Source organism: Eublepharis macularius, chromosome 2, assembly GCF_028583425.1.
Source record: "Eublepharis macularius isolate TG4126 chromosome 2, MPM_Emac_v1.0, whole genome shotgun sequence".
Classification (NCBI taxonomy): Eukaryota; Metazoa; Chordata; class Lepidosauria; order Squamata; family Eublepharidae; genus Eublepharis; species Eublepharis macularius.
Genome location: NC_072791.1, coordinates 79,361,491 through 79,386,216, shown reverse-complemented (window position 1 = coordinate 79,386,216; position 24,726 = coordinate 79,361,491). Strand labels below are relative to the sequence as shown.

Sequence of the window (24,726 nt, the reverse complement as noted above, 5' to 3'; positions counted from 1 at the left end):
ATTATTGCCCTAACCTGGATAGCCCAGACAAGACTGATCTTGTCAGATCTCAGAAGCTAAGCAGGATCAGCCTTGATCAACAATTGGATGGGAGTCCTCCAACAAAGACCAGGGTTGCTACGCAGAGGCAGGCAATGGCAAACCACCCTTAGTCTCTTGCCTTGAAAACCCCAGCAGGGGTCACCATAAGTCACCTATGATTTGAGGGGCACTTTCCACCACCAACAAGAATTACTACATAGGTAATATCACCCTCTAGCTGCACAGCTGAACTTTAGGATTCATCACACAGCTGTGTACAGAAATGGTGACATAATTCACTTGTAGAGGCTGCTAGAGACCGATCATACTTTCCAAAGGAATGAACATAGTTCACTTCTGTGTGCCCACACTTTCCAGCCATTTCACATTTTGAGAACCACATATTTCATGATACAGGGTGCAAATTCTAGGTATATACAGGCATTTTTATTTGGAAATCTACTGTCACTACTTTAATTAAACTGCTCATATAACTCTAAAATAAGTTCCAAAACTAAACAGGCAATCTATGAATACAAACCATGAGTTATCAAAAGATTTGCATATTCTATCTACTAGCAGAGAGGGCTGCTACAGTATGTCTGGTTTCTCAACTGGACACAATCTGGTGTCTAAAGATCAGAGAAAATGAATCCAGCCCAGCAGAATGAGGAAGGCCAAAATGAAAGGTAGTATTTTATCATGAAAGAACCATGTCACTGGTCCCACACGTATTATTCCTTTGTATCAATGTTATCAGATTGGAATGGGAAATTGTAGGAGAGCAGCTCCCACAACATAATGGTAATGCATAGAATCAGCCTGCATAAGAAGGAACAAAATATACACGAGAAGGAACTTACATGTAAATCCCAGATTCTAACCTCTCCATCAAGGCACCCTGAAGCAATAAGTCCTGGGATGGTAGGATGAAAGGTTACACACCACGGTGTGCGCCGATGCCCCACTAGTGAGTGAACACACTTGCCCGTTTTCACCTCTGTGATGTAAATATTGTGATTCACATGAGTAGAAGCCATGAGGGTCCTGGGAAAAAAAGAATCAGACATGATTTGGCCTGATAAAGACAATAGTTTCCTTTTTTTTTTAAGTAAACCATGTCAAGGAAAAAGCATTTGAAATCTCACTTAAATATGTAAAGACAGGTGCAGTGGGTAAAGATATGAGCTCCTGAAGGTGTGCCATTGAATTTTCAGCTCAAAGCACAAATTTAATACACACTATGATAAGTGTTTTTAAGTCAGATGAGCAACCATTTTGTTCACATCAATACCTGCCAAGACCGCATTTTTTACATCATGCAGATGATCCAATTTGGAGAAATTACTTCTCTGTCTACAATATCCAAAAACAAGGTATTATCCTCATACATCTACTTCTGATTTTCAAGCATTATCTTTCGCAAATGCACAGCAACAGTTCTGTTAAGTATTTATGATCTAATCCAATCGTATTATACTCCAATGGCTCATAGAGCCTGCTGGGTTGCGAGCCCTTAGCTATCTTATTGCTGCTTTGAGAAAGGATTTGATTCTACTAAATGTCCAGAGCACAAGGGTGCCAGGCCTCCTGTCCCTGTTTACGTGCAGAAAGAGAAGAACAGGATGGCAGTGGGGGGGGTGAAGATTCATCCATGGTTCTGACCCTTGGCTTTTTCCTCACTACAGTGTCTGAAGAAGGAAGATCTGACTCTTGAAAGCTTACACTCTGAAAATCTTGCTGGTCTCTAAGGTGCCACTGGACTCATCTCCTGTTATTCCTCACTACAGTATATCTTCTGATACTTAGCTTATGGTTCCTGATCCTAGCTCTCAAGTTCTGTTGCCCACAGCCTTAGTCTTCACACCAGCAAAATCATAACTCTTCCTTTCACATGATTGTCTTTCATGTACTTGCAGCTGACTCCTATGCTCAGTGGGTCCCAGGTTTGGAAAGGGTGAAGATGATTTATCTAGTCCTTTATTCTGAAGCTCACAGCAGTTTCCAGAGTGGATAGCAAATAGGAGTGAAGTTTTCAATAGGTCCACTTCCCATTATGAGACACAAACAAGTAAGCTAGAATCTGTGACACTGCTGAGAGGGCAATGAAGCAAAATTTATCTTTAATCAAGGAAAAAAATAATGCAGATCACAGTGGGGATAGGAAGAGAACCTGCCAGAATATAGAAGAAAACACTGCTAATCTCCCAAAGGATCCTTGTAAAATATGGTTCCACCTGCTCACCACCAGCATTTCATTATTGTTTATATATATAAACAACAACCTCCTGTGGACAAAGTCTTCATAGGTCCATCACCTAATTGTCATTATTGCCCATCAATGCTATTTACATAAAGACGGAGGTCACCAAAGGCCAAGAGCATTTGGTACTGTACAGCTAGCAGGTCCTTTGGCAGCAGTCACTGCTGGCAAACGCTACTGCCCCACAACCCTTTCTGACACACACAGCATTTACACAGAAACAGAAAAGAAACCATTTATACCTGTCTGGGCTGAATGCAAGTAAGAAAGTGGAGCGAGGGCTGTCTGGTAGCTCAACCTTCTGAAAAAGTCAAAAAGCACAAAACATATTCTAAGCTCAAAATATTTGACATGCATGCCATCATCCCTCCCACCTACATTGTCAACGTAAGAGAAATGAGACATATGTACAATACTTCTACATCAGTGGGTAATGTATTTGCAAGAAAGTTTTTAGGTATTTTTTGGTCTGAAAGTGGCACACACTCCAAATATTAATTCAAAACTCCAAAAACAAAGTAAGTGGGTTAGGAAAAGAGGAAGACCTAAAATGAGATGGTTTGACTCATTAAAAGTAGCCACATCCTCCAGTTTGCAGGATCTGAGCAAGTCTGTTAATGATAGGACATTTTGGAGGTCTTTCCTTCATAGGGTCACCATAGGTCAGAGGTGACTTGACAGCAAATAACACACAGTAATAAACTACCCATAAACAAATCAGTCTTCAGATTCATAAACCAACTTACACTTGTGTCATCATTAACTTTACCTTGCCCTCCCATTTCATCCACCGGGTTTTGTCTTCTACTAACTCCTGCAGAAGACGCTGTGCTCCCAGAGCTTGGGTACCTCGTTCTCTGCCCCAGAGGATTCGCACAGCATTCTTCTCTGGTACAACCTTCATAGCTTCAATTTTTTCAGTGTAGGGGAATGAGTCACCAACAGACACCAGATCACAAATGCCAAAAAGCTACAGAAAAGCCATCCACACCTTCCAAGGCTGTCCTCATGGAAATCTACAGAGGAAGGAGATGTTTCAAAAGGCAGCTTAAGCCAGAAGCTTTCACATGTCAACAGAAAGAGGTACCATAAGATGCTTGTAATCAACATCCTCCATCACTATACCATTCCTTTATTATTTTCAGATTCTCAAGCTTAAGGCACTATTGTAACAATAGGGCGGAATATGAAAGTTATTGCAGGTTACTGTAAAAAGAACTTGTTTCCCTGCATCTTTTCCTTCCAAGAAAGTTGTCTGTTTGCTGATCACACAAATTCAAGTGTGCTAGATATTTAACAATTGTGCTAGATATTTAACAAGCAGAAAGATCCTCTATTTGTTACACTTCACTTAACACTTGTTTTAGAGATGGTTCCATGTACCTATCTACTTTAAATAACCTATGATAGAGATTCGTTTCCACTACTTTTACTTCTGAAAATATTTGGAATACATTGAACATGCTTTTTAGCATAGAAGTATTTTGAAATTAGAATATTTTCCCCTCAAAAATCTCTTACTCAAGAAGCAAAAACACAACACAGTACACAAAAACAAATTTATGCAAAATATTTGGTAGAGCTTACATCATTACTACAACAACATTATGAGTTTTTTCACAGAGGCAGAAGTCAGCAACTTGATGGAGGCCATATACCACTTCCATAGATTGTTAGATCTGACCGCAAGTCTGCCACATTATCAACTATATAGTAGAACCTAGTAAGAGGGGATCTGTAAGGAAATAGCATTCCACTCCTCTCACCAGCCTCTACTCACCAACCACCACCCTCCCCCATTGGCTCCTTCTCTACTCACTTATCTCTCCTCTTCTTTGTGGCCACTGCAGCATTCTGGGTTGCCAAGGCAAGCTCTCACCATGTTGTAGCACAGTGGTTAAGTGGTTGGGCTATGAATGACCACTCTGCTATTTTGAATCTCATTATTCACATGAGCTTCAGCAGCTTGGGTAAGCCACTTCTCCCTGCACCAGCTCCCCAGCTGTATTGTGGGGATAATAACAGCACTGACTTAGTTCACTGCTCTGAATAGGGCACTAATCTGTCTAGAAGAGCAGTGTATAAGCACAGCTGTTGTTATTGTTATTGCTATTACTATTGCTATTGACAAGGCTGAGGCCTGCACCTTGTATTGACCTTCATGGAATCAGCTGCAGTTTGGTATCCTCTCCCAAGCATCACCTTGGAACTGATGTTTAGGAGAGGGCACAAAAACCTGCTGCTGCTTGCCTAAAACTCAGTGCAAGGTAGCGGCCTCACAAGCAAGCTCTGCAAGGGATCCACAAATACTGAGCAAGATCCAGAATGGCAAACAACTCTGGGGTTCCTTTTTGCAATGTCTATGCCTATTCAAATAGTTACTCATCAAGGCTGGGGAGATTTCTCCCCCTTTAAAGTTTAAATAATATTTTGTGCATATTTGTGAAGTCTAATTAGCTGGCCCCACTTTGATTTGCACAGTGGCCAGCCCGTGGCTACAACATACAAAGATTAAAAAAACCCACTCGTATCTAATGCGATAAACAACCAAGCATAAAGTATAAAACAGAGGAGGGTATTATAAACTCAACTTTATTGAACGTAACTTCTAAGCTGCTGACCCAAGGCAACAGCTGCTTACTAAGAGGCATATGTTTAATCAGCCATCAAAAGAGAAGCTTCCTTTGCTAAGCAAAGTTAGGATGGAGAACCCTTAAGGGTAACTTCCAAAAGAATTGCTTTGCTTTCAGATGTAACAAATCAAATTTACATGACATAAGTTGACTGTTTACACTTCATTAACTTTCATAATGTATTTTGAACACAATCTGGAAGGTTTTTGGATTAAAAAATGAATGCCCCTGGATGCACTAATTGTAAATTGAAAAGAAGTTATCTAGGCTTAATTTCTTTCAAACACTAAAAGGATTACTTTGAAGATGTATTATCACCTGCCTCATCCTACAGGAAAAGTTAGTCATACCTGAAACTTAACTGAAGTTTAGAGACTCTCCAAACAACATACTAAGGCAACCTATCAACAGGATTCTGTACAGAACTAATGCATCTATTACAGGGGTCACCAACTATGTTAATTTTTTTTCTATCCTAGAAACATAATACAAACTAAGAGTCTCCTCAAGCAGTTATTCACCACACCCAACCAGGATTTGTCTTCTCTCTAGAGCTGTCTCCGTTTCAACTGGGAAGGCACAGTCTCCTCTCCTTTAGAACAGTGACCTCTCTCTTTTGGCCCATTTGGAAGTCTGCACCTACTACTCAAACCTCCTGCCAGTGTTGAAACTGCTTTCCCTGAGGACTCTGTCTCTCCACTCTCCTCACAGAATCTCTCCCTATGCCAGGACTGGAAAAAACCCTCCTCCTCTCAGCTCAGGCTACCCAATCAGATGGTTTTGGAGTGATCTGCCACTCAAAGCTCACTGCAGATGTGAGGGATTAACCCTTAATCATCCTGCAAATGTGTGTGTGTACAGCTCTTCCAGGCTTCTCTAAAACATGCAGACAATCACATATCCCTCCGTTGGAGATCAATGCTTAAGGGGAGGTTCTCACAAGCCTCTCCCGTGCAATAAGTGAAGCATGTAGGTTTCTATTATCTTTCTGTTTACATTAACACTATTAGCTAAATATCTCATATCAACATATACAATATTCAATAGGCATACTTTTAGTTAAACCTCTTATATCAACATATATACGATATTCAATAGGCATACTAATCTGCTTCTGCAAGCTCCACCCTCAGGTGTTTCTGGAGAGTGCACCCACAACAACATTCTTCTTCCCTTTTATATGAATGATGTGAAAATCATAATCTTGTTACTGAAGACTCCATCTTATCAGTTTACTGTTTGTACTCTTCACCTGGTTTAACCCTTGATAGTCAACACAAAATCTGTCTGATCTGGTTTGGGGACTAAAATAACCGGTGAACTCCAGGGACTTTCTGAATGAACAATAAATCTAATGTTCAGCATCTCGTTAACGTCCCTCTCGAAACTGATGGCATCTGGGCCAGTTATTCTGTAAGGTGGGAGAACAGGCCTAGCATCTCCAGAATTGATCTTGTGTTGAGCTTACTGTGTTCTCCCTGGGAAATTTGAAAAGATGGTTTGATATTCCATTAAGACAGCCTTAATGTGCCACTGCTGGTCTTTAGTCAAGGTTGGTGCCAAATTCATCTCACTGATGGTGCTACTTTGGGTTACCTTCCCCCAACTCATCAATGCAATTTCCACTTTTTGCCCCCCTCTGGCCATAATGACTAAGTTGCCTCTATCATGGTAAGGCTTTAGCATATTTACATGAAACATTTTACACTGCCCACCTTCAGAATTTACATTTACCAAATAGTTTACATTGGAAATCTTGTTTACAATTCTACAACGTCCTTTCCAAGCTACTTCTAGCTCGTGCTTTCTCCGAGGCTTCAACATGAGGACTTGGGTGTCCTGACTTGAAGACTCACTCTCTGGCCTTGACATCATACCAGGTCTTCTGTTTCTGTTGGGATCTTTGCATGTTGTCTGTTGAAGCTGCTCTCAGCTCTTGCAGGTTCTCCTGTAGTTCCTGAAGATAAGTGATAACCTCTTGATGTTCTCTCGTCCCATCCAGGCTTCTTTAAGGATGTCCATAGGTCCTCTTGCCTGACGTCCGAATTGTAACTCAATGAGATTAAAACTGGAACTTTCTTGTGGCACTTCATGATAACCAAACAACAGATGATGAAGTCGCAGATCTCGGCTGTTAGGATGTTTCATCACATAGATCTTTACCATGTGGCTCAAGGTGCTATTGAACCTTTCATTTAGTCCATTTGCTTGTGGGTGGTAACCTGTGGTGGTAATTCCATAAGCTCACAACAGCTCCTGCATCACTTGGGACATGAACGTGGTTCTCAAATCTGTGACCATCACCTGTGGAAAACCTAGCCTGGTGAACACCATCAGTAAAGCTTCTGCTGTGGTTTTCACTTCAATGTCCCATAAAGGTATTGCTTCTGGGAACTTTGTAGCATACTTTAGTATGGTCAAAACATATTTATTCCCCCGCTCTGGCAATTGGCTCAACAATGGCCACTCCGATTTTGGAGAATGCTTCCAAGACAAGTGGTACAGGCTGTAAAAGTTCTTTTGTTTTGTCTAATGCCTTGCCCATTAGTTAACATGCCTGACAAGACTTGCAAAATGTCCTGATACCTTTTCTCATATTGGGCCAATAAAACCTGGATTGCAACCTGTCTCTGGTCTTGTTGATTCCTACATGTCCTGCCACAGGTGTCTCATGGGCCAGCTATAAGAGTTGCATCCTGTATTTCCTGGGGATCACTAGCTGTTTGCGCTTCTCCCAAATAGCAGCACATTTCTGTCCCATTTCCACTCCAGAGTCACTCAAAGCTGTATGACTCTGACAGGGGTTAACTCATAACAGTCCTGTAAATGTGTGTGTACACAGCCCTTCCAAGCCTTCTCTAAAACGTGCAGACCGTCACAACAGCACATTAAACTCTTGTCCAACCAATATGAGTGATCCATCATTTAAGAATCACTGCTCTACAGGGCGTATGAATCTTCAAGATATTATAAGGAGCACCTCAGAACTGTCAGGTGTGAGCATCACTGCTCAGGATTCTGAATGTTAGGAACGTCTTATGGGGAGATTGCCAGGCAATGATAATTGATCAGTACAATGTATGGATTGCTGGGTCCAGTTCATCGTTGGGATTGCTTACTAAGATCATTTATCAAACTTTTTAATCACCAGCTGTGTTTTACTGTTTGCTTTTTAATTCTGCTGCTTTAATGCGTTTATTGACCATCATTGATTACTTGTTTTTAATGTACTTTTATTTTTTATATTGCTGCAACCCTCTATGGGCATTTTTATGGACTCGAAGCAGATAGATAAGGGAGTATCAATGTACTTTGGGGACACACAAGCTACTACTGCTTTTTATCTCCAAGTATACACAGGATCATTTTATTGATTATGTAATGTCAATCTACTCAAGTAGAAATTCAATGCATTCAGGGGCCAACTTTACTTGACATTTTACAACTTGCTTTTCAATTAGGTGCTGCATTCACAGTACTATCCGCTTCCCCTCTAAAATAGAAATGTTGGTGTTGCTATACCTCAGGATGATGTGGCTAGCACAAAAGCGTCGTGAACAAGCAAATGGAACATCCAGAGAAGAATGGCATGGCTTCCCAAAAATCTGCTAAAGGCAAAACAAAACAGCCTTGGCCAGTTAGCATGAACAACCTGCAAACAATCAACAACAATGAAACCCAACCTGATCCTAGATGAGGAAATAAGGACCCAGTATCCCATTGAAAACAACCCAAAGGGATAACTGGACTCCAGAATTTAAATAATCATCACCCACAAGGTATTTTACATTATGCCAGGAATCTATTTTGCTATTCCAATGTGTATAGATTTTAAATGTTGCTTTGTCTTTTGCCCAAGACAAAACTGGTTCCCCAATTAGAACTGAACTTTTTCCATACTCTACCTGTGATTTCTTCTTCTGGCTATAAACTAATTTTCTTTTATCTGGAGTAAGTTGCTGCTACATTTCTTTGAGCATTCAACTTGTCTCCCCTGACCTACTCCATACCACCACCTCAGAGAAGAAAGGAAAAAAGGGTTATATTTCCTTCCTTTTTCAAAATTACTACTCAGACTGCAGGAGATAAGATTGCCAAATATGCTGCTGAGACGAATCAGGTAAACAGAAGCAACTACCCCAAATCACTAATGCTGATAGCGACTTCCGGTTTGGGATTCATGGAGGTCTAACGCAGCTCCATTTGCGGAGCTGACCGGACTGCCGTTTTAACCGGCCGGAGGGGTGAAAATAACCCGCGGCCGACTGCTCTCAGGCGGGGAGCAGGCAAAGAACGCTCAAGACCCTAGGGTGAGCTAGATCTCGGACGAGGGGGGGCTCTACTCAAGGAGTCTCCCCCCCGATCCTTGAGGTCCCACCTTGCGACGGGTCGGCTATAATCTCTGCGGCAGTTTTGGGGCCAATTCGGCTGGCATAAGACCTACATACCCAAGCTTCGATCGGGGAGGGAAGTCGAGAGGAGAATTTAAGATCGAAACAGCGATTACAACCCGAGAAAGTTGAAGAGAAGGTAAAGATCGCTATCTCTTGAAACGGGACAGATTGATAAAAACAGAGAGGAAAGAAAGTAGATTTTTAAACTGCAACAGACTAGTGAAAAGGAGGTGAAGACTCGGCAGGAGTTGTATTTTAAAAGAGACTAAATTTAAAGAAGTTATTGCAAAAATCGGACTATTGTTTTGAATACCTGTGGTTTTGGAGCTGTGGGAAAAAGACACCATCGCGAGACCTGCTGTGGGAAGACGTGAGACAGGAAGTGCGTAACAACAATAGAGTGGCTGGAGGGAAGCGGCCCTTGCCGACGGACAGGAAGTAGGGAATCGCCATTTTTGAAAGGGGAAGGGTCGCGGCTTCAGCGGAAGAGGAAGTAGGCCATCTTGGATTACAATAACATAGAGAAACCATAGAGAAAAGACGCCCGACATTTTGGATACAAAAAAATTAATTTTGGCAAAGATTGGGACATTTGAAAAAAAGGAAAACGTTTAAATATACGCCACGGAGCTAAGGAAGAGAGCAGATTCGTGGGAGCGAGCTAAAGCAAGCCCCACGATGTCGAAAAAAGAGTGGCAATCGGCAATAGAAAATTTGGACAAAAAACTTATAGACATGATGAAAGAACTTAAGGACACGAAATTGGAGCTTATTAAAGAGGTCAAAGAAGTTACACAGACAGTAAAGTCGGAGCTGTCAGAAGTGAAAAAAGGCGTGGAAACGATTAGTAGTGAATTACAAGGAACGCAGCAAAGAGTTAAAACAGTAGAAGACGCGATGGAGAATTTAATAGACACGCAACAAACAGAGATGAGACTGGTGAAGGGGAGGATGTCAGTTGCAGAAACTAAACACATGGAGAAGCAGCTTCGTTTTCGTGGTCTGCCAGAAGTGGAAGGGAAGTCAGCGCAAGAACAGATGACTGAGGTGTTGGCTGATTACCTGGGGAAGGAGGAGGAGGAAATTGTGGCTATCCTAGATGTGGCGTACCGTGTGAACTCGAGAATTGCAACCCAGAGGAAACTACCAAGGGATGTGATTGTGCAGTTTACAACTAGAAACATGAAAGAGAGGATTGTGACAAAACAATTTCAAGATCCATTGGAGATTGATGGCAAGACGATTATCATAATGAAGGAACTGCCCAGATCAGTGTTACTGGACAGGAAAAAATATAGAGTGCTAATTCAGACTTTGAAGGACATGAATATCAGATACAGATGGGAGTTACCGGAAGGAGTGTCCTTTGAGATTGGAGGGGCAAAAAAACGCATCAGATCTGAGCGGGAGATGGAGAGATTTATCAAGGACAATGAAAAAGACTTACCAACAAAACCATGAATATGGAGTGTAATGTATTATCTTGGAATGTAAATGGACTAAACTCACCGAATAAGAGGAAAAATATTTTTCATTGGCTACTAAAACAAAAATGTGATATTGTTTGTTTGCAGGAGACCCATATTAGAAAACAGGATGTAAAATATTTAAAATCTGGAAAATTGGGCAAAGAATTTGTAGCGGCCTCTAACAAGAAAAAAAGAGGAGTGGTGTTGTACATAAAAGAGGAGCTGCAGCCAAAATTTGTTATGAGAGATGTTGAAGCTAGATTTGTAGCAGTGGAATGTAATTGGAATTTAAAGAGAGTGTTGGTAGTCGGACTTTATGCACCTAACGGTGCAAAGGAAAGCTTCTTTGAGGATTTAAGGAAGCATTTGGACGATCTTGTATATGACCAGATAATTCTTGCTGGAGATTTCAATGGAGTGACAGATTTGGAACTAGACAAAAAGACTACAACAGCACAAAAGAAAAGAGGACTATTGCCAAAGCTTTTTTTTGAGTTGATTCAACAAGAGACTCTCGAAGACGTATGGAGGAGAGAATATCCTAAAACCAAACAGTTTACTTTTTATTCTGCAAGGCATCTTACATTATCAAGAATTGATATGATCTGGGCCTCAAAGGACTTAGCGTTATGGACTAAGGAGGTAGAAATAATGCCGATGGTAGGCTCAGATCACAATCCAATTATGTGGAAATTTGGAAAAAGGAGAAAAAGGAAAGCCTGGAGAATAAATGAGGACTTGTTACAGGAAAGTGAGAATATGGAAATATTGAGAAGAGAGACAAAGTTTTTTATACAATACAACGTGAATAAAGAAGTACCAACCAGTAAAGTTTGGGACGCGTACAAGGCGGTTGTAAGGGGCATACTAATGGACTTAAATGGCAGAGCAAGGAAAAAGAAGGAGGAGAAAAGACAAGAGATTGAGGAGAAAATAAAGGCCAAAGAAGTACAGTTAAAAAAGAGACCAGGGAAAAAGAAAATACATCAGGAAATCAAAATTCTTCAAGAACAGTTAACAGCAATGAGTAATAAAGAATTGGAGTGGAACCTTAAAAGACTGAATCAAAAAGCTTTTGAGGGTGCTAATAAACCCGGGAAATATTTGGCATGGCAATTGAAGAAGAAAAGGGAAAAGAAAATAATAAATAAAATCTGTGAAGAAAATAAAACGTACCTGGAGCAGGCCACCATTAGTAGAGCCTTTTATAAATTCTATGCTAAGCTGTATAATAAAAAAGAAGTAACCAAAGAATCAATAGCATCATATTTGGAGAAAACCAAACTTCCAGAGATCTCGGAAGCTTGGAGAAATAAGTTGAACAGTGAAGTAACTGATGAGGAAATAAGTAAGGCAATACAATCCGCAAATCTAGGAAAGGCGCCAGGGCCAGATGGACTTACGGCTAAATTTTATAAGACAATGGCCAACGAACTGGCACCATTCCTAAAAGAGGTGATGAACGGAGTTTTTAGGGATCAAAGAATTCCAGACACTTGGAGTGAAGCGAATATATCATTGATCCCAAAAGAGGGCCAAGATCTGACTAACGTGAAAAATTACAGGCCTATATCATTACTTAACAATGATTATAAAATTTTTGCGAAGATATTGGCGGAGAGACTGAAGGGGTGGCTCTCGGAAGTCATAGAGGAAGAACAAGCAGGTTTTTTGCCGGACAGACAAATAAGAGACAATTTAAGGACAGTGATCAATGCTATTGAATACTATGACAAGCGTTGTGATAAAGAGGTTGGTTTCTTCTTTGTAGACGCTGAAAAAGCGTTTGACAATTTAAACTGGGATTTTTTGTTTGCCACTATGGAAAAGCTACAACTGGGAGAAAGATTCATCAGAGCAATTAAAGAAATTTATAGAGACCAGACTGCAGCAATTGTAGTGAATGATGAACTGACCAAGAAATTGACGATTAGTAAAGGAACAAGACAAGGTTGCCCGTTATCTCCATTGTTGTTCATTTTAGTATTGGAGATTCTGATGATACAAATACGACAAGATGAGGAAATACGAGGAATAAAAATAAAGGATTATTCATACAAGGTTAGAGCATTTGCAGATGACATAATGTTAATTGTAGAAGATCCATTGGAGAACATGCCAAAAGTGATAGATAAGATCAAGGAGTTTGGTGACTTGGCAGGTTTCTTCATTAACAAAAAGAAGTCAAAGATATTATGCAAAAACATGACTAAGCAGAAACAACAATTGTTAATGGAAACAACGGACTGTGAAGTAACTAGTAAGGTGAAATATTTGGGAGTTGAGCTGACTGCAAAAAATATAGATTTGTTCAAGAATAATTATGAAAAATTATGGACTCAGATAGAGAGAGACTTGATCAAATGGAATAGACTGAATTTGTCATGGTTGGGCAGGATTGCAGCAGTTAAGATGAATGTGTTACCAAGAGTAATGTTTTTGCTACAGACAATACCAATCATCAGAGACTCTAAACAATTTGAAAAATGGCAGAGGAAAATATCAGATTTTGTTTGGGCAGGCAAGAAGCCTCGAGTGAAAGTAAAAGTTCTACAAGATGCAAAGGAAAGAGGCGGAATGCAACTGCCCAACCTGAGACTTTATCATGATGCAATCTGCCTAGTTTGGTTAAAAGAGTGGATGACATTAAAGAATAAGAAACTATTAGCCCTAGAGGGATATAAAAAAATTTTTGGATGGCACGCATACCTATGGCATGACAAAGTAAAGGTCAACTCGATGTTCCTGCATCATTTTGTAAGGAGAAGTTTATATACAATCTGGAAGAAGTACAGAATTTACCTACAAGAAGGAACCCCCTTGTGGGTGGTTCCATATGAGGTGATAGATCCGAGAGCTGTTGATAATGAACAACAATGTTTAACATACAAAGAAATAACTAAAACTGAAGTATCTAAACTTAGAATAAAGACGCAGGAGGAACTATCACCTAACTATGATTGGTTCCAGTACAGACAGATTAGAGACTTATACAATTCGGACTCTGCAAAAGGGGGCATACGAACAGAGAACTCGGAACTAGAGCAGACCCTTCTTAAAGAAGACAAGAAAAGAATATCCAAGGTATACCAAATACTGTTGAAATGGTACACTGAGGATGAGATAGTTAAAACACAGATGGTGAAATGGGCTATAAATTTCAACAAAGAAATAACAATGGAGGCATGGGAATACTTGTGGAAAACTACAATGAAGATAACGACATGTATTAATATTAAAGAGAACATTTTCAAAATGATTTATCGTTGGTACATGACACCAAAGAAGATTGCGCTAGGGAACTTGAACACTTCTAATAAATGCTGGAAATGTAGGAAGCATGAGGGCTCCCTCTATCATATGTGGTGGTCGTGTGAGGTAGCTAGGCAGTTCTGGGGGGAAATAATAAGAGAAATGAGTGAAATTTTACAGTTTCAAATAAATAAGAACCCAGAACTCCTGCTGCTAAACTTGGGAATGGAGGGAATTCCAGCCCATCATAGGACGTTGATATTTTATATGACTGCAGCAGCTAGACTTTTGTATGCGCAGAAATGGAAAGTACAAGAAGTGCCAACTATTGAAGATTGGATCTACAAATTGCTGTATATGGCTGAAATGGATAAGATGACAAGAAAACTGAGAGATCTGGACTCAGGGCAGTTTAACACAGACTGGGAGAAGCTGAAACAATATCTGAAGAAGTGGGAGGTGGGAGGAAAACTGTGGCAGTTTGAGAACTACTGAAGTACAATAAAAGCATAAAAGAGAGGGGTGACTTTACCGGGGGAGGAAGAGAAATGTGAAATTATAAGCAGTTAGATTAATTAATTGATTGAGATATATATAGATATGTAAAGGTTAATTGATAGAATATTGATAGAGAATAATTAACGGTTTAAACATGAGGATTGAGTAATTAACAATAATTTTTTTTTTTACTTGATAAGACTTATATGCACCAAACTGAATGTATAGAAGAGTTAAAACGACTGACTATGTGATGAGTTATATAGAAATACTATAAAAAGAAGAAATGATATATAGAGAACAAATCAAATTGTTTGATTTAAATGTGGGAAATTTTTATGGTTTATGATATATAGAAATATTCAAAACTGGAAAATGGGATAAATTGTTTATCTAAAGAAGTATAGTTTGGATGTATAATAAGCAAAAGAGTTAAAGATGTACTGCTTAATATAATGGAGAATATATATTTGTTTTAGACAGAGGAAGTTAATAGAAGTAAGGGAAAAGGGACAGAGGGTGGGAAAGCTGTTGGAAGTCAACAAAAGGGGGGGAAAGGGAGGGGGTTAGAAACGAAAAATTAGGGGAAAATTGAATGTAATGTAATGTAAAAATATTAATGTTCTAACCCAATAAAAAATTTTTTAAAAAAAAATAAAAAAAAAACTAATGCTGATAGCTAGGGGTGTGTGCTTCGGGTATCTGATTCGGGTTTTTAACCCAAATCGGGCCCACTTCGGAAAGATTCAGTATTTCCGAATCAATTCAGAAATACTGAAGCAGAGCTTTCCGAAGCAATTCAGATTGCTTCAGAAAGTTTCAAGGCAGTCAGCAGCAGAACTTTGCTGGCTGTTTGCATTTGCAAACAGCCAGCAAAGTTCTAAAGCAAAATCAATCTTCCCGCACTTTCTTAGGAGAGGGGAGAGGGGAGAAGGAGTGAGTGACTCACTACAACCACCTCCCTCCCCCTCTCATCTTGAAAAAATAGGCAGGAAGCTTGAATTTGCTTCAGAACTTTGCTGGCTGCTTGCAATGACTGTAGAGATTCCCGCCTAATTTACAGGATGGGAGGGGTAAGGAGGGGTGATTGACTAGACTAGGAGTACAAGGGGGAGGAGGGAGGGGGATCAGGGAAGGGAGCGGGAGTTACGAGTGTCCAATCCCACTGCTGTATCCTCCTTCCAGCCAATGGATTCTCTGGAAGGAGATGCAGCAGGGGATTTAAATTAGAGGCTGGCCTTTGGGCCAGCTTCTATTCTGTTCCTGGCCTAGAGAGACTTTGAGAGAGACTCCCACTGCTACTGGTAGAGATCCTTGCCTCTTTTTGTGTGCGAGTGTCTGGGAGGGCCTTTTTTGGTTTGAGTGGCTACTGGATGGGGAATTTGTTTGGGGGGGAGGCTGGTCTTTATTCACAGTTTTAAATTGGGGGGGTTAACTTTTTTCTAGCTGGTGGTGGTGGTGGTGGGGAAACAGTTCCTGTTGTGTGTGCTGTTTTAAAGTTCACTGTTGAGGTTGATTTTTTCCTGCTGTTGGTGGGGGGCGGGATACTGTTCCTGTTTTGAGTTTTGTTGTTTAAAAGTTCACTGTTGGGGGTTTAACTTTTTTCCAGCTTGTGGTGGTGGTGTTGGGGAAACAAGTTGTGTGTGTGTTGTGGAGCTGTAGGTGAGGTTCAGAGGGGGCTTGCTTGGGGGGGTTTGGTGTTTTTTACTATTCATTGTTGTTTAGCAAATTTTACAGTTGGTGTTGGTGTTTCTTAGAATAGTTGGTGTTTCACAATTAAGGCTTGTTTGCTGCTGTTGTTTTGTTGTTTGTGTGGTTGTATTTGCAGTTATAGCAGTGTTTGGTAAGTTTACTTTGGGTTTCTCAGAGAAATTAGTTTTGATTTAAATAATGGACTTGTGAGGTACGTAGACTAGTGGTAAGCTTCTGTCATTGATTAATATTTGCCCTCTAAAATAAATTGTTGGGGAACAAAGGCTAGTTTTCCCCATTAAATAGGCTTCTGTAGAAGAATCAGTAAGAGTTAGGTTGGGTTCTGTTCACATATAAATAGACTACCCAATAGTAGTCCCTTCACTAGGGTAACTGAGTAGTCCCTTAACTGAGTTAGTCCCTTAACTGAGTTGCTGCCCACCGATCCACTGAGCTACTGGGCCAAGAAGGGGGCGGTCTGGCCGGATCTCTCCCTCAAGGCGCAGTGGCTCCTCTCATGCCCTCTGATGAGTGTGGAGAGTGAGCGCGTCTTTTCTTATGCAGGTGATGTTGTCAGCCCACATCGTTCTCGCCGTCTCCCATGGAGAGTCGAGTAGTTGGTCTTCATGAAGGTCAACTCTCGGCTCTTCAATTTCTCAAGAGTGGACTTCCAGAGTGAATGAGGTGAGCCCTCCTTGTGGCATGCATCCTCTGTGAGTCTAGGACCTGGGGAATTGTGTTCTTCCCTAAAGTAAACTTAGAAGTAGAAATTCAGCAGTAGGAGGGTGGAACTCAGTGGTAAAGAGAATGCACCCTGCAATTTGGCTTTCTCCCATCCAACAGAGAAAAAAAACCAATCCAAAACTGTCCCAGCCCCTGTGGGCACAAATTTATTCTGATAACTGAGAAAACCGGCCCCAGAAATGTTGATTGCCACTGGAGGGAGAGACAGGTTAGAGACAGGTTAGGTTAGGGACTCACACACAAACATAGCAGGAAGCCCAGAGAAGCAGACAAACTAAGCTATGCTGCTGAGGACCATGTTGTCCTTGTTTAATGTTGTTAAATGTTGTTGCTATTAAAGTTAAAATGTTCATATTATTGAGTGGGTGGGGGAGGAGTAGGGTGACTTGGAATGGTGTGGGTGGGCACCAGCTGATGATGAAAGCAACATCACAACACTGCCTCACAGGTGGTTTCCAGTTCAGCCTGAAGCTGGCGCGGGGGGGGGGGGGGAGACCTCCACAACTGTGCTCCGCGAATGCCATTGTGTTGTGCTTGTGGCTAGGTACTGTTCTGCTCTGTGGTGTTTCCACACTGGCTGAACTGAGAGCCTGGCTGCAGGAAATGACAATGGTTCTGCTGGACTACGTTGCAACAGTATCCCCCAGTTCAGTTTGGTTTGGGTGGAATGGATATGTGATACTATAGTTCGGTTCCCTTTGAGTCACTAATGGTTCTGTTGGGGGGGGGCGTTGATAAATGTTGTACTACTGTTGTAGTATGCTGTTTCCCACCCTTGGCCCAGGAAATCCAAGAAATAAAATCTTTTTGCTAGCAATTTACTGTGTGTGTCTGTGATTCTCTGGAGTGTGGGTAGCTGTGGTACTGTCTAGGAGACTGTTGTGTGCCTTCCATACTGTGTAACTTAAATCCAAGAAAGAAAATGTTTTTGGTAGTAATTAACTGTGTGTGTCTGTGATTCTCTGGTTTGTCCTCAAAGGGAACAATGGCGAGTGGCTGGCCAGCCTGCTCTGAGGGTGGTGGGGAATTTGGGTGGGGGGGGTCTGTGGTTCAAGTGTGCTTTCCCAGGTATGAGCTTGCACTCAGGAGTGTACCCTCCACTCCACTCTGGAAAACCTGGCCTGTGTATGATTGCCCCTGGGAAAGACAGTTTAAAATTTCCCATCATAGGGGATTCGGTTTCGTTTTCGCAGCCATGTCGGACGCTCCTCTCGGCAGGTCCGAGAGGAAGCGGCTGAGCCGCCTGGCCGGGCGGCTGATCTGCAAAGGTTAGCCCCCAGACTCTCAGGCAGGGAGTCTGAGTCCGGGACGCGGCGGGAAGAGCCCTCTGACAGATCGAGGCAGGGGGTAAATCGCCCGTTTGTCCCTATGGAGGCCGGCAGACGAGCGCAGCACCTAGTGTGCTGCCGGGCTATGGAAAACGGCAAGGAGCAAGACTAGGCGAAAGCCTGCAAGTAAGCAAATCCCTTCTGTTACTACAAGCGTTGTGAGGAGTGGTGGGGTCTGAAGGTTAGAAGACTCGGATTTTTCCCCCCTCATAGAGTCTCGGAAGATTGGCGGTTCCGCCCCCCCTAAAATGGCAGCGAGAAAGCAGAGTCCTTCTCTTGGCAAGTCAGTTACGGCGGCCTTGCAGAGGGGCGAGACGCTTGAAGAACTGGTTAAAAGAGCGGTTATGGAAGCCATAAAACCCTTTGTTGACAAGTTGAATGAAACAGATCAAAGGGTGGGCTTAATTGAAAGCGATGTGAAAGCCATTAAAGAAGCAGCGGGGGGGGCAGAGAAGTCTGCCCGGGAAAGTGCGTCACTTACGAGAGCAATGAACAGGGAATTAAAGTTGGTGGAAAACCAGCTGATCGGACTGCAAGTGGAGCGAACACAAACCGTTTTGCGTCTCCAGAATGTTAAAGAGGAGGAAAAAGAGGATTTATGGGATCTCGCCTCGGAACTTTTAGCGACACCCGCGAGGGCAACTAAAGAAGAAGTGAAAAGCGCCATTTTGGGAGTCCGTCGGGCATCTTCAAAATATGCAACGAAGCGGCAGCTGCCTCGCGAGATTGTTATCGAGTTTTCATCTAGGAGGGTCCGGGACAGTATCCTACATAATTCATACAATGCGGAATTGGACTTTCTGGGAAATAAAGTCAAGATATTGAAGGACGTTCCATTTTTAGTGCGGAAGAAAAGATTTAAGTACAAGATGTTGGCAGCTCTTTTGAGGGAACGGGACATAAAGTACAAATGGCTACTCCCGGAAGGAATCGGGTTTAGTTATAAAGATAAAGCTTATAAGATTAATTCTGAAGATCAGCTAAGGGATTTTGTGGATAAAAATCCAGAATTTGGACCAGACACCAAGCAAAAAAAAGAGGATCCGAAGCCTGAAGGGAGGGGGGAGGTAGTGAGCGCTCCGGCAGTAGCTGTGCAGAGGGAATTGCGCCCGAGGCCCAGGGGAGGGAAAAAGATTTAATTTGAACTGCAATTTGTAATTTGTATGATCAACCACTCCGTCACTATTTTATTAAGCTATTTTTTTTACTGTGGCAGTATGAAGGGAAAGCATTGAAACGTAGTGTTTAGTGTTTGTAGGTTACCTTCCCCTTTTTTTCCACCCCCCCTTCCCTTTCTCTTTTTTCTCCCTTCCTTCCCATCCCTTGAGCTATTGTAGTCTTTTGTAGTTACTGTTTTGTAGGTTATGTATGTATGTAGTAGTTTTGTATGTTAGATATTGAAAAATAAAAAATATTATAAAAAAAATTCCCATCATAGGGAACAATGTAGAGTGGTGGCCAGCCTACTCTGGTGGTGGTGGGGAATTTAGGGGGGCGTGTCTGTGGGTCTGCTGGGGGGTAGATGGAAATGGGATTATGCCTGTGGCCATGGATGCCACATTCCATGTGTTCCTGCTGTGGGAATCTGGATTCTCCAACAGGAACCAATGGAGAACCACCTTTGGGGGGCCCATAACATGGCCCCCAAGGTCCACTCTCCCTGAAACTTGGGGAAGGCATGGTAGGACAGGCAGGAGCAGGTCCCCTACAACTGAGTGCATTTTGCTTGTAAAATGCCACCCCAAGCCACCTAGAAAGCTCTCTTGTTTTTGCCATAGGGAATAATGGAAAGTGCAGGAGGATGGGGGTACCTTCTTTGGGGGGCCATAACATGCCCCCCCAAAATCCAATCATTCTGAAACTTGGGGGTCATTAGAGGAGAGTTAGGAGAAGGTCCGCACCAAGTTTGGTGTGATTTGGAATGAAAATGGAACCCCCCCCCCAGGCTCCCAGAAATTCGGGAGCATGTTCCCCCTTGAAAATAATGGCCGAATCTTTCCAAAGCATACCGGAATCATTCCGAATCGGTAATTCCCTTTATTCCTAATTTTTCCCCCTGATTCGGGTAAACTAAATCAGGAAAATCTAATCACCCTGGCCTTGCACTCCCCTACTGATGGCACCTAAATTCTCCCCTCACTTTCATTCAGCGGTTTGTCCAGTCTCTTCTCTTAAAACCTTACCAGCAGCACCTACTCCCTCCCACCCCATTCACAGTTTTTGCTTTTTTATAACATGGAAGTTTCAAATCCTTCAATGTCTTTCAGGACCTTGCAGAAGAATGGGAAGTTAGGACGATCAACTGGTAGAGGTAATAGAAGAATGTCCCATATGTTAGTCCTACATCCTCACCCCACCATTCAATTGTGGGTATATTCTGACTGGTGGATTGCATGAGGTCTATCCTAATTACTGACTCACACAGGCTGCAGGCAGGGTAAGCTCCCTAGTTGTCAAAGCAGGTCGAGTCATGGTTCCAAGGCTCAGGGACAGGTAAAACAACACTCACAGCTTTGAGACCAAAGGGGGTATTCTAGAATCAAGTCCACAGTAATAGACAGAGGTCAGAGACAAGGGAGCAAGGTCAGTAGTAAGCAGACGCGTTGCTTCTACGCAGCCACTCCCTTCTCTGCTGCTTTTAAGCCTCACACTGCTCAGCCACGTGAGCTACATTCTGCACCTGCCAGCTGTCTCAGTCCTGCTCCTGCAAGCACTCATCATCACTGTTGATGCTGGACTGGTGTTGTGCTGCTAGCTTCCACTTTTCTTTAACAGTATTTTAGTGCAGCAGCATTTTAAGACAATACAGTTTATGCACCTGAACCTTTTCAGTGATATCACTGGTAAGTAATATCATTTTATCTTATTGTCCTGCAGAAGATGTCAATTATAGCTATCAATGGAATGCAAAGAAAATTCTGCCAAAACCAGATTAATCCAATTCTGTCAACTCTGGCAAGTTCCAAAAGAACCAGCCTGAAAATTAGCCTCAAACTCAGTCAGAAGCTGGAATATTTCCTAAAAGCAGGCGAAGCTCCAGGAAGAGCTAATGGAACAATTAGCATAGGCTTTTAAAATAAGTTCATGAAAGTGATCATCCTACAGGAAGTTTCAGCAGCTTGTTTACTTAAACAAACTGACCAAAACAAAAATATAAGGTTGGCCCTGTGATTAGGTTCCGTTAGTATCAAAATCATCCAAAGGCGGCAGATGCCAGTTCCACTGCTGGAAGGCATTCACAGGAACCATCCAACCCAAATACATTGTTCTTGCCCCATGATTGCCTATTTACAACCAAATTCAGGAGGGCTTTGTGGGTGTACATTCATATTTCCTCTGCCTCACTAATTTGAGCAAAGGTTGGCTTGAATTTATATTTTTTTAACTGAAGGCTCAATCCAAGAAGATGGTTTCAAAATTAGTAAAACTGTTTTTGGAATAGGGGGATTGTTTCCAGGCTATTTTCTCTTAAGTCAATTGCAGTTTCTGCAGTAAATTTCCCTACGGTTCAGTCTCAGAACAAGAAAAGAGTAAATATAAAAAGATATAAGCTCCTTTTCAAAGACAAAAACATACAGACTGCAAAGAAACCTGGCTCCTACCTGGTGGAATGCTCAGTCTACTGAGACCAAGGCCCGGCAGGATTTACTATCTTTCCGCCGGGCCTGTAAGACAGAGCTGTTCTGCCAGGCTCATGGCTGAGGTTGGGCCTCCGCTGGCAGGAGGATGCAACATCAACACCCCCCCCACCCCCGTGAAAGCTGCCCACCACAGTTTGTTTTTCAGCTGCTGTTACTGTGCTGCTATATCTAGTTGTACTGCGGTATTGTTCGTTAATAGTTGTACTGCTGTCGCCAGGCAAAGAGTGCTGCTATTTTTATATGATGTTTTAATATGGAACGTTTTAAAATGATTTTAAGGTTGTTCTGAGCCTGCTTGCGGGGAGGGTGGAATACAAATATGATATAAATAAATAAATAAAACACAGAAAATTTGCTAGACCAGACAGAACACACTTAATCAAATATTGTTAAAACAAAAATACTTTAACATCTTGAAAATTAACTTTTTAAATTGGTAGCTAATTAGTTTACCAAGTTAGGTTTTCCTGAACAATTTTTATAGAATGAACTTGATAAAAACCAGATAGTTTCAGCAATTCTTTAAAAAACAAAATCATAAAACAACGTAACAGCAACTGTTTTGAAACAGCAGCTTTTAAAAGCCATTGTGTTAAACAGGCAGCAAGCTAATTCTTGCTGCTTGGAGACAGGAGGCAAGGAGCTATACTGCTAAAGCAATCCCTGACTGGTGCAGGGCTACGAGTTAGCAGTCCTACTCCTATCTTTGCTAAAAAGAAGCACTATCATGAAATTTGTAAAAGGCAACATGCATGTTGTGGAATGTTGTGCAAGTCAGGAGCTCTGAATCAGCAGCTAACTACCTAGGGCGATTTCTAGTTACTAATGGTGAACAAAAAAACTTATGAATCACAGTCCTAAATGAGTAAACTGGAGTTTATACAAGAGCCTCAGTTCACTTGTGTTCTCATTTACAAGTAATATTAAAGAACTTTCCAATGCTTTTGAAGTTGCATATCTCCAATACACATAAATTTGATTAATGAATGAACTTGCAGTCTGAGTAGGAAATTTGCAGTCTGTGTAGGAAAGTAAATCAACAGTGCTTTAAACTGATAACATCACAGAGCATGTTTATTGAGGTTATTATTCATGGCAGCAGAGCATTCTGGAAGCCAGAACGCAGATATATCATTCCCAAAGGAACAATCAGAGCATTAGAATTTATCTGACCCCATGTCTGTTATGTAACAGTCAATAGGCATTAGAACGTTAATCCTGTTTCTTTCTACTTTGTTATATTTTGCCCATGAACTATTCAAAGCAGAAAAAGATGGGAGTAAAACCTGAACAATAGAAAAAAAACCCCTCCCCAAATGCTATATAGAGTATAAGGATGCCTTAGTACCCCATTACAGATATGTTTCTCAGATCACACTACTCTGTCAATACTGGATCCAAGTTCAATTCTGTTCTATAAAACATTAAATACAACACATGCATCACTAGACCATATTTACCAACCACAAAATGAGTCTGGGGGGCGGTTACTGATAGAAGCCAATAAGACTCCAAAGTCTAACTTGTATGTTCTCCAATGTGTAATATTTACAGTATGTGGAGACAGAGCTGGAAGGTCATCTAGTCCAACTCCCTGCACAATGCAAAAAATTCACAGCTGTCTCCCCCACTCAATACGCAAACCACAAGTTCAAAAAGTAACTTGACAAGATACAAAATTACTATTTGAAGTAGCTACACCAAGTTACCAAAAAAACTTGCAACCGTGCAGTGCCTAGAGAAGTGAGGCACCCTTTAAACAACTTGCAGACCTAACTTTTCCATATAAAAATAACAAAAATAGAAAAACTCACCACACTGCAATATGAAAATAAGTAACATCCCTTGTCGCATTTATAAGAGACTGCCATTTTAAACTGCAAGAATTCCTGCAACAATTTTTTGCTTGCCATGTATGAACAAGGGGTGTGCAGGGGGAAAGGTTCAGGTTTCCCGCTTCGAGTTTACCCAAAGCAGGAAAAATATCCAGAAAACCCTGAAATCCGAAGTGGCATGCCGCTTCGAATTCAGGTTTCTGAGTCGCTTCAGAATGCTCTGGAAAGATTTGGAGCATTCTGAAGTGATAGGGGAGGGGGAGGAGGAGGCCCACCCCCACTCTTAAACTCCCACCCCCACCCTTGAATCCCATCCCCCCCACCCCACTTACCTGACGGGTGGAACATTGGTGCCACTGCCGCACTGGCCAGCTGGCCGCTGCAGCCTGCCGGTACAGCCAGTGGCCATGTGGGAAGAAGGCCTTCCTCACTGCCGCCACTGCTGCCGGCACAGCCAGCTGACAGGGCTGCTGCCACCACCATGCAGCCTGGGCCAGCTGGCCAGCAGAGAGGGCCCCACCACAGCCACCAGAGGCCGGTGGGGAGGCAGGAGGGCTACCTCCTCCATGGTGCCAGGTAAGGAGGGGGGGGGGGGTAAGGTAGGGAATGGGACAGTTTAAAGGGCTCTTTCCTGCTGCTTGCAAGCGGCAGGGCCCTGTAAACTTCAGCTGGGAGGCAGGGGGAATTCCCCCCACCTGCCAGCTGAAGTTTAAAGGGCCCTGCTGCTTGTGAAAGGGCCCTTTAAACTTAACCCCGGGTCCCTGAAGCTTTCCAAAGCAACTCAAATAGCTTCAGAAAGCTTTGCTTCAGGATTTCCGAATCAGGCCCAATTCGGGTTAAAACCCCAAATCGGAAACCCGAAGCGCACACCCCTAGTATGAACTAGCCTTTGGACCTTAACAGAACTTACTAAAGAGACCAAAAATGCAGTTATAAAGCTGGAGGAATAACCCTGA

At 42.0% G+C, this 24,726-nt stretch overlaps 1 protein-coding gene across 1 annotated transcript in view; it reads right to left on the bottom strand.

The window, feature by feature from the left end:
* The window catches only part of AMBRA1 (autophagy and beclin 1 regulator 1), a 405,622-nt gene that overhangs the window by 371,629 nt on the left and 9,267 nt on the right, over positions 1-24,726 (bottom strand). Inside the window, exons 3-5 of the mRNA XM_054971604.1 lie at positions 3,054-3,300; positions 2,527-2,585; positions 885-1,068 (exon numbers count right to left, since the gene is read on the bottom strand). Of these exons, the coding sequence (XP_054827579.1) occupies positions 885-1,068; positions 2,527-2,585; positions 3,054-3,188 (378 nt within the window). The 5' untranslated portion in view covers positions 3,189-3,300. The remainder of the gene's footprint in view (positions 1-884; positions 1,069-2,526; positions 2,586-3,053; positions 3,301-24,726) is intronic.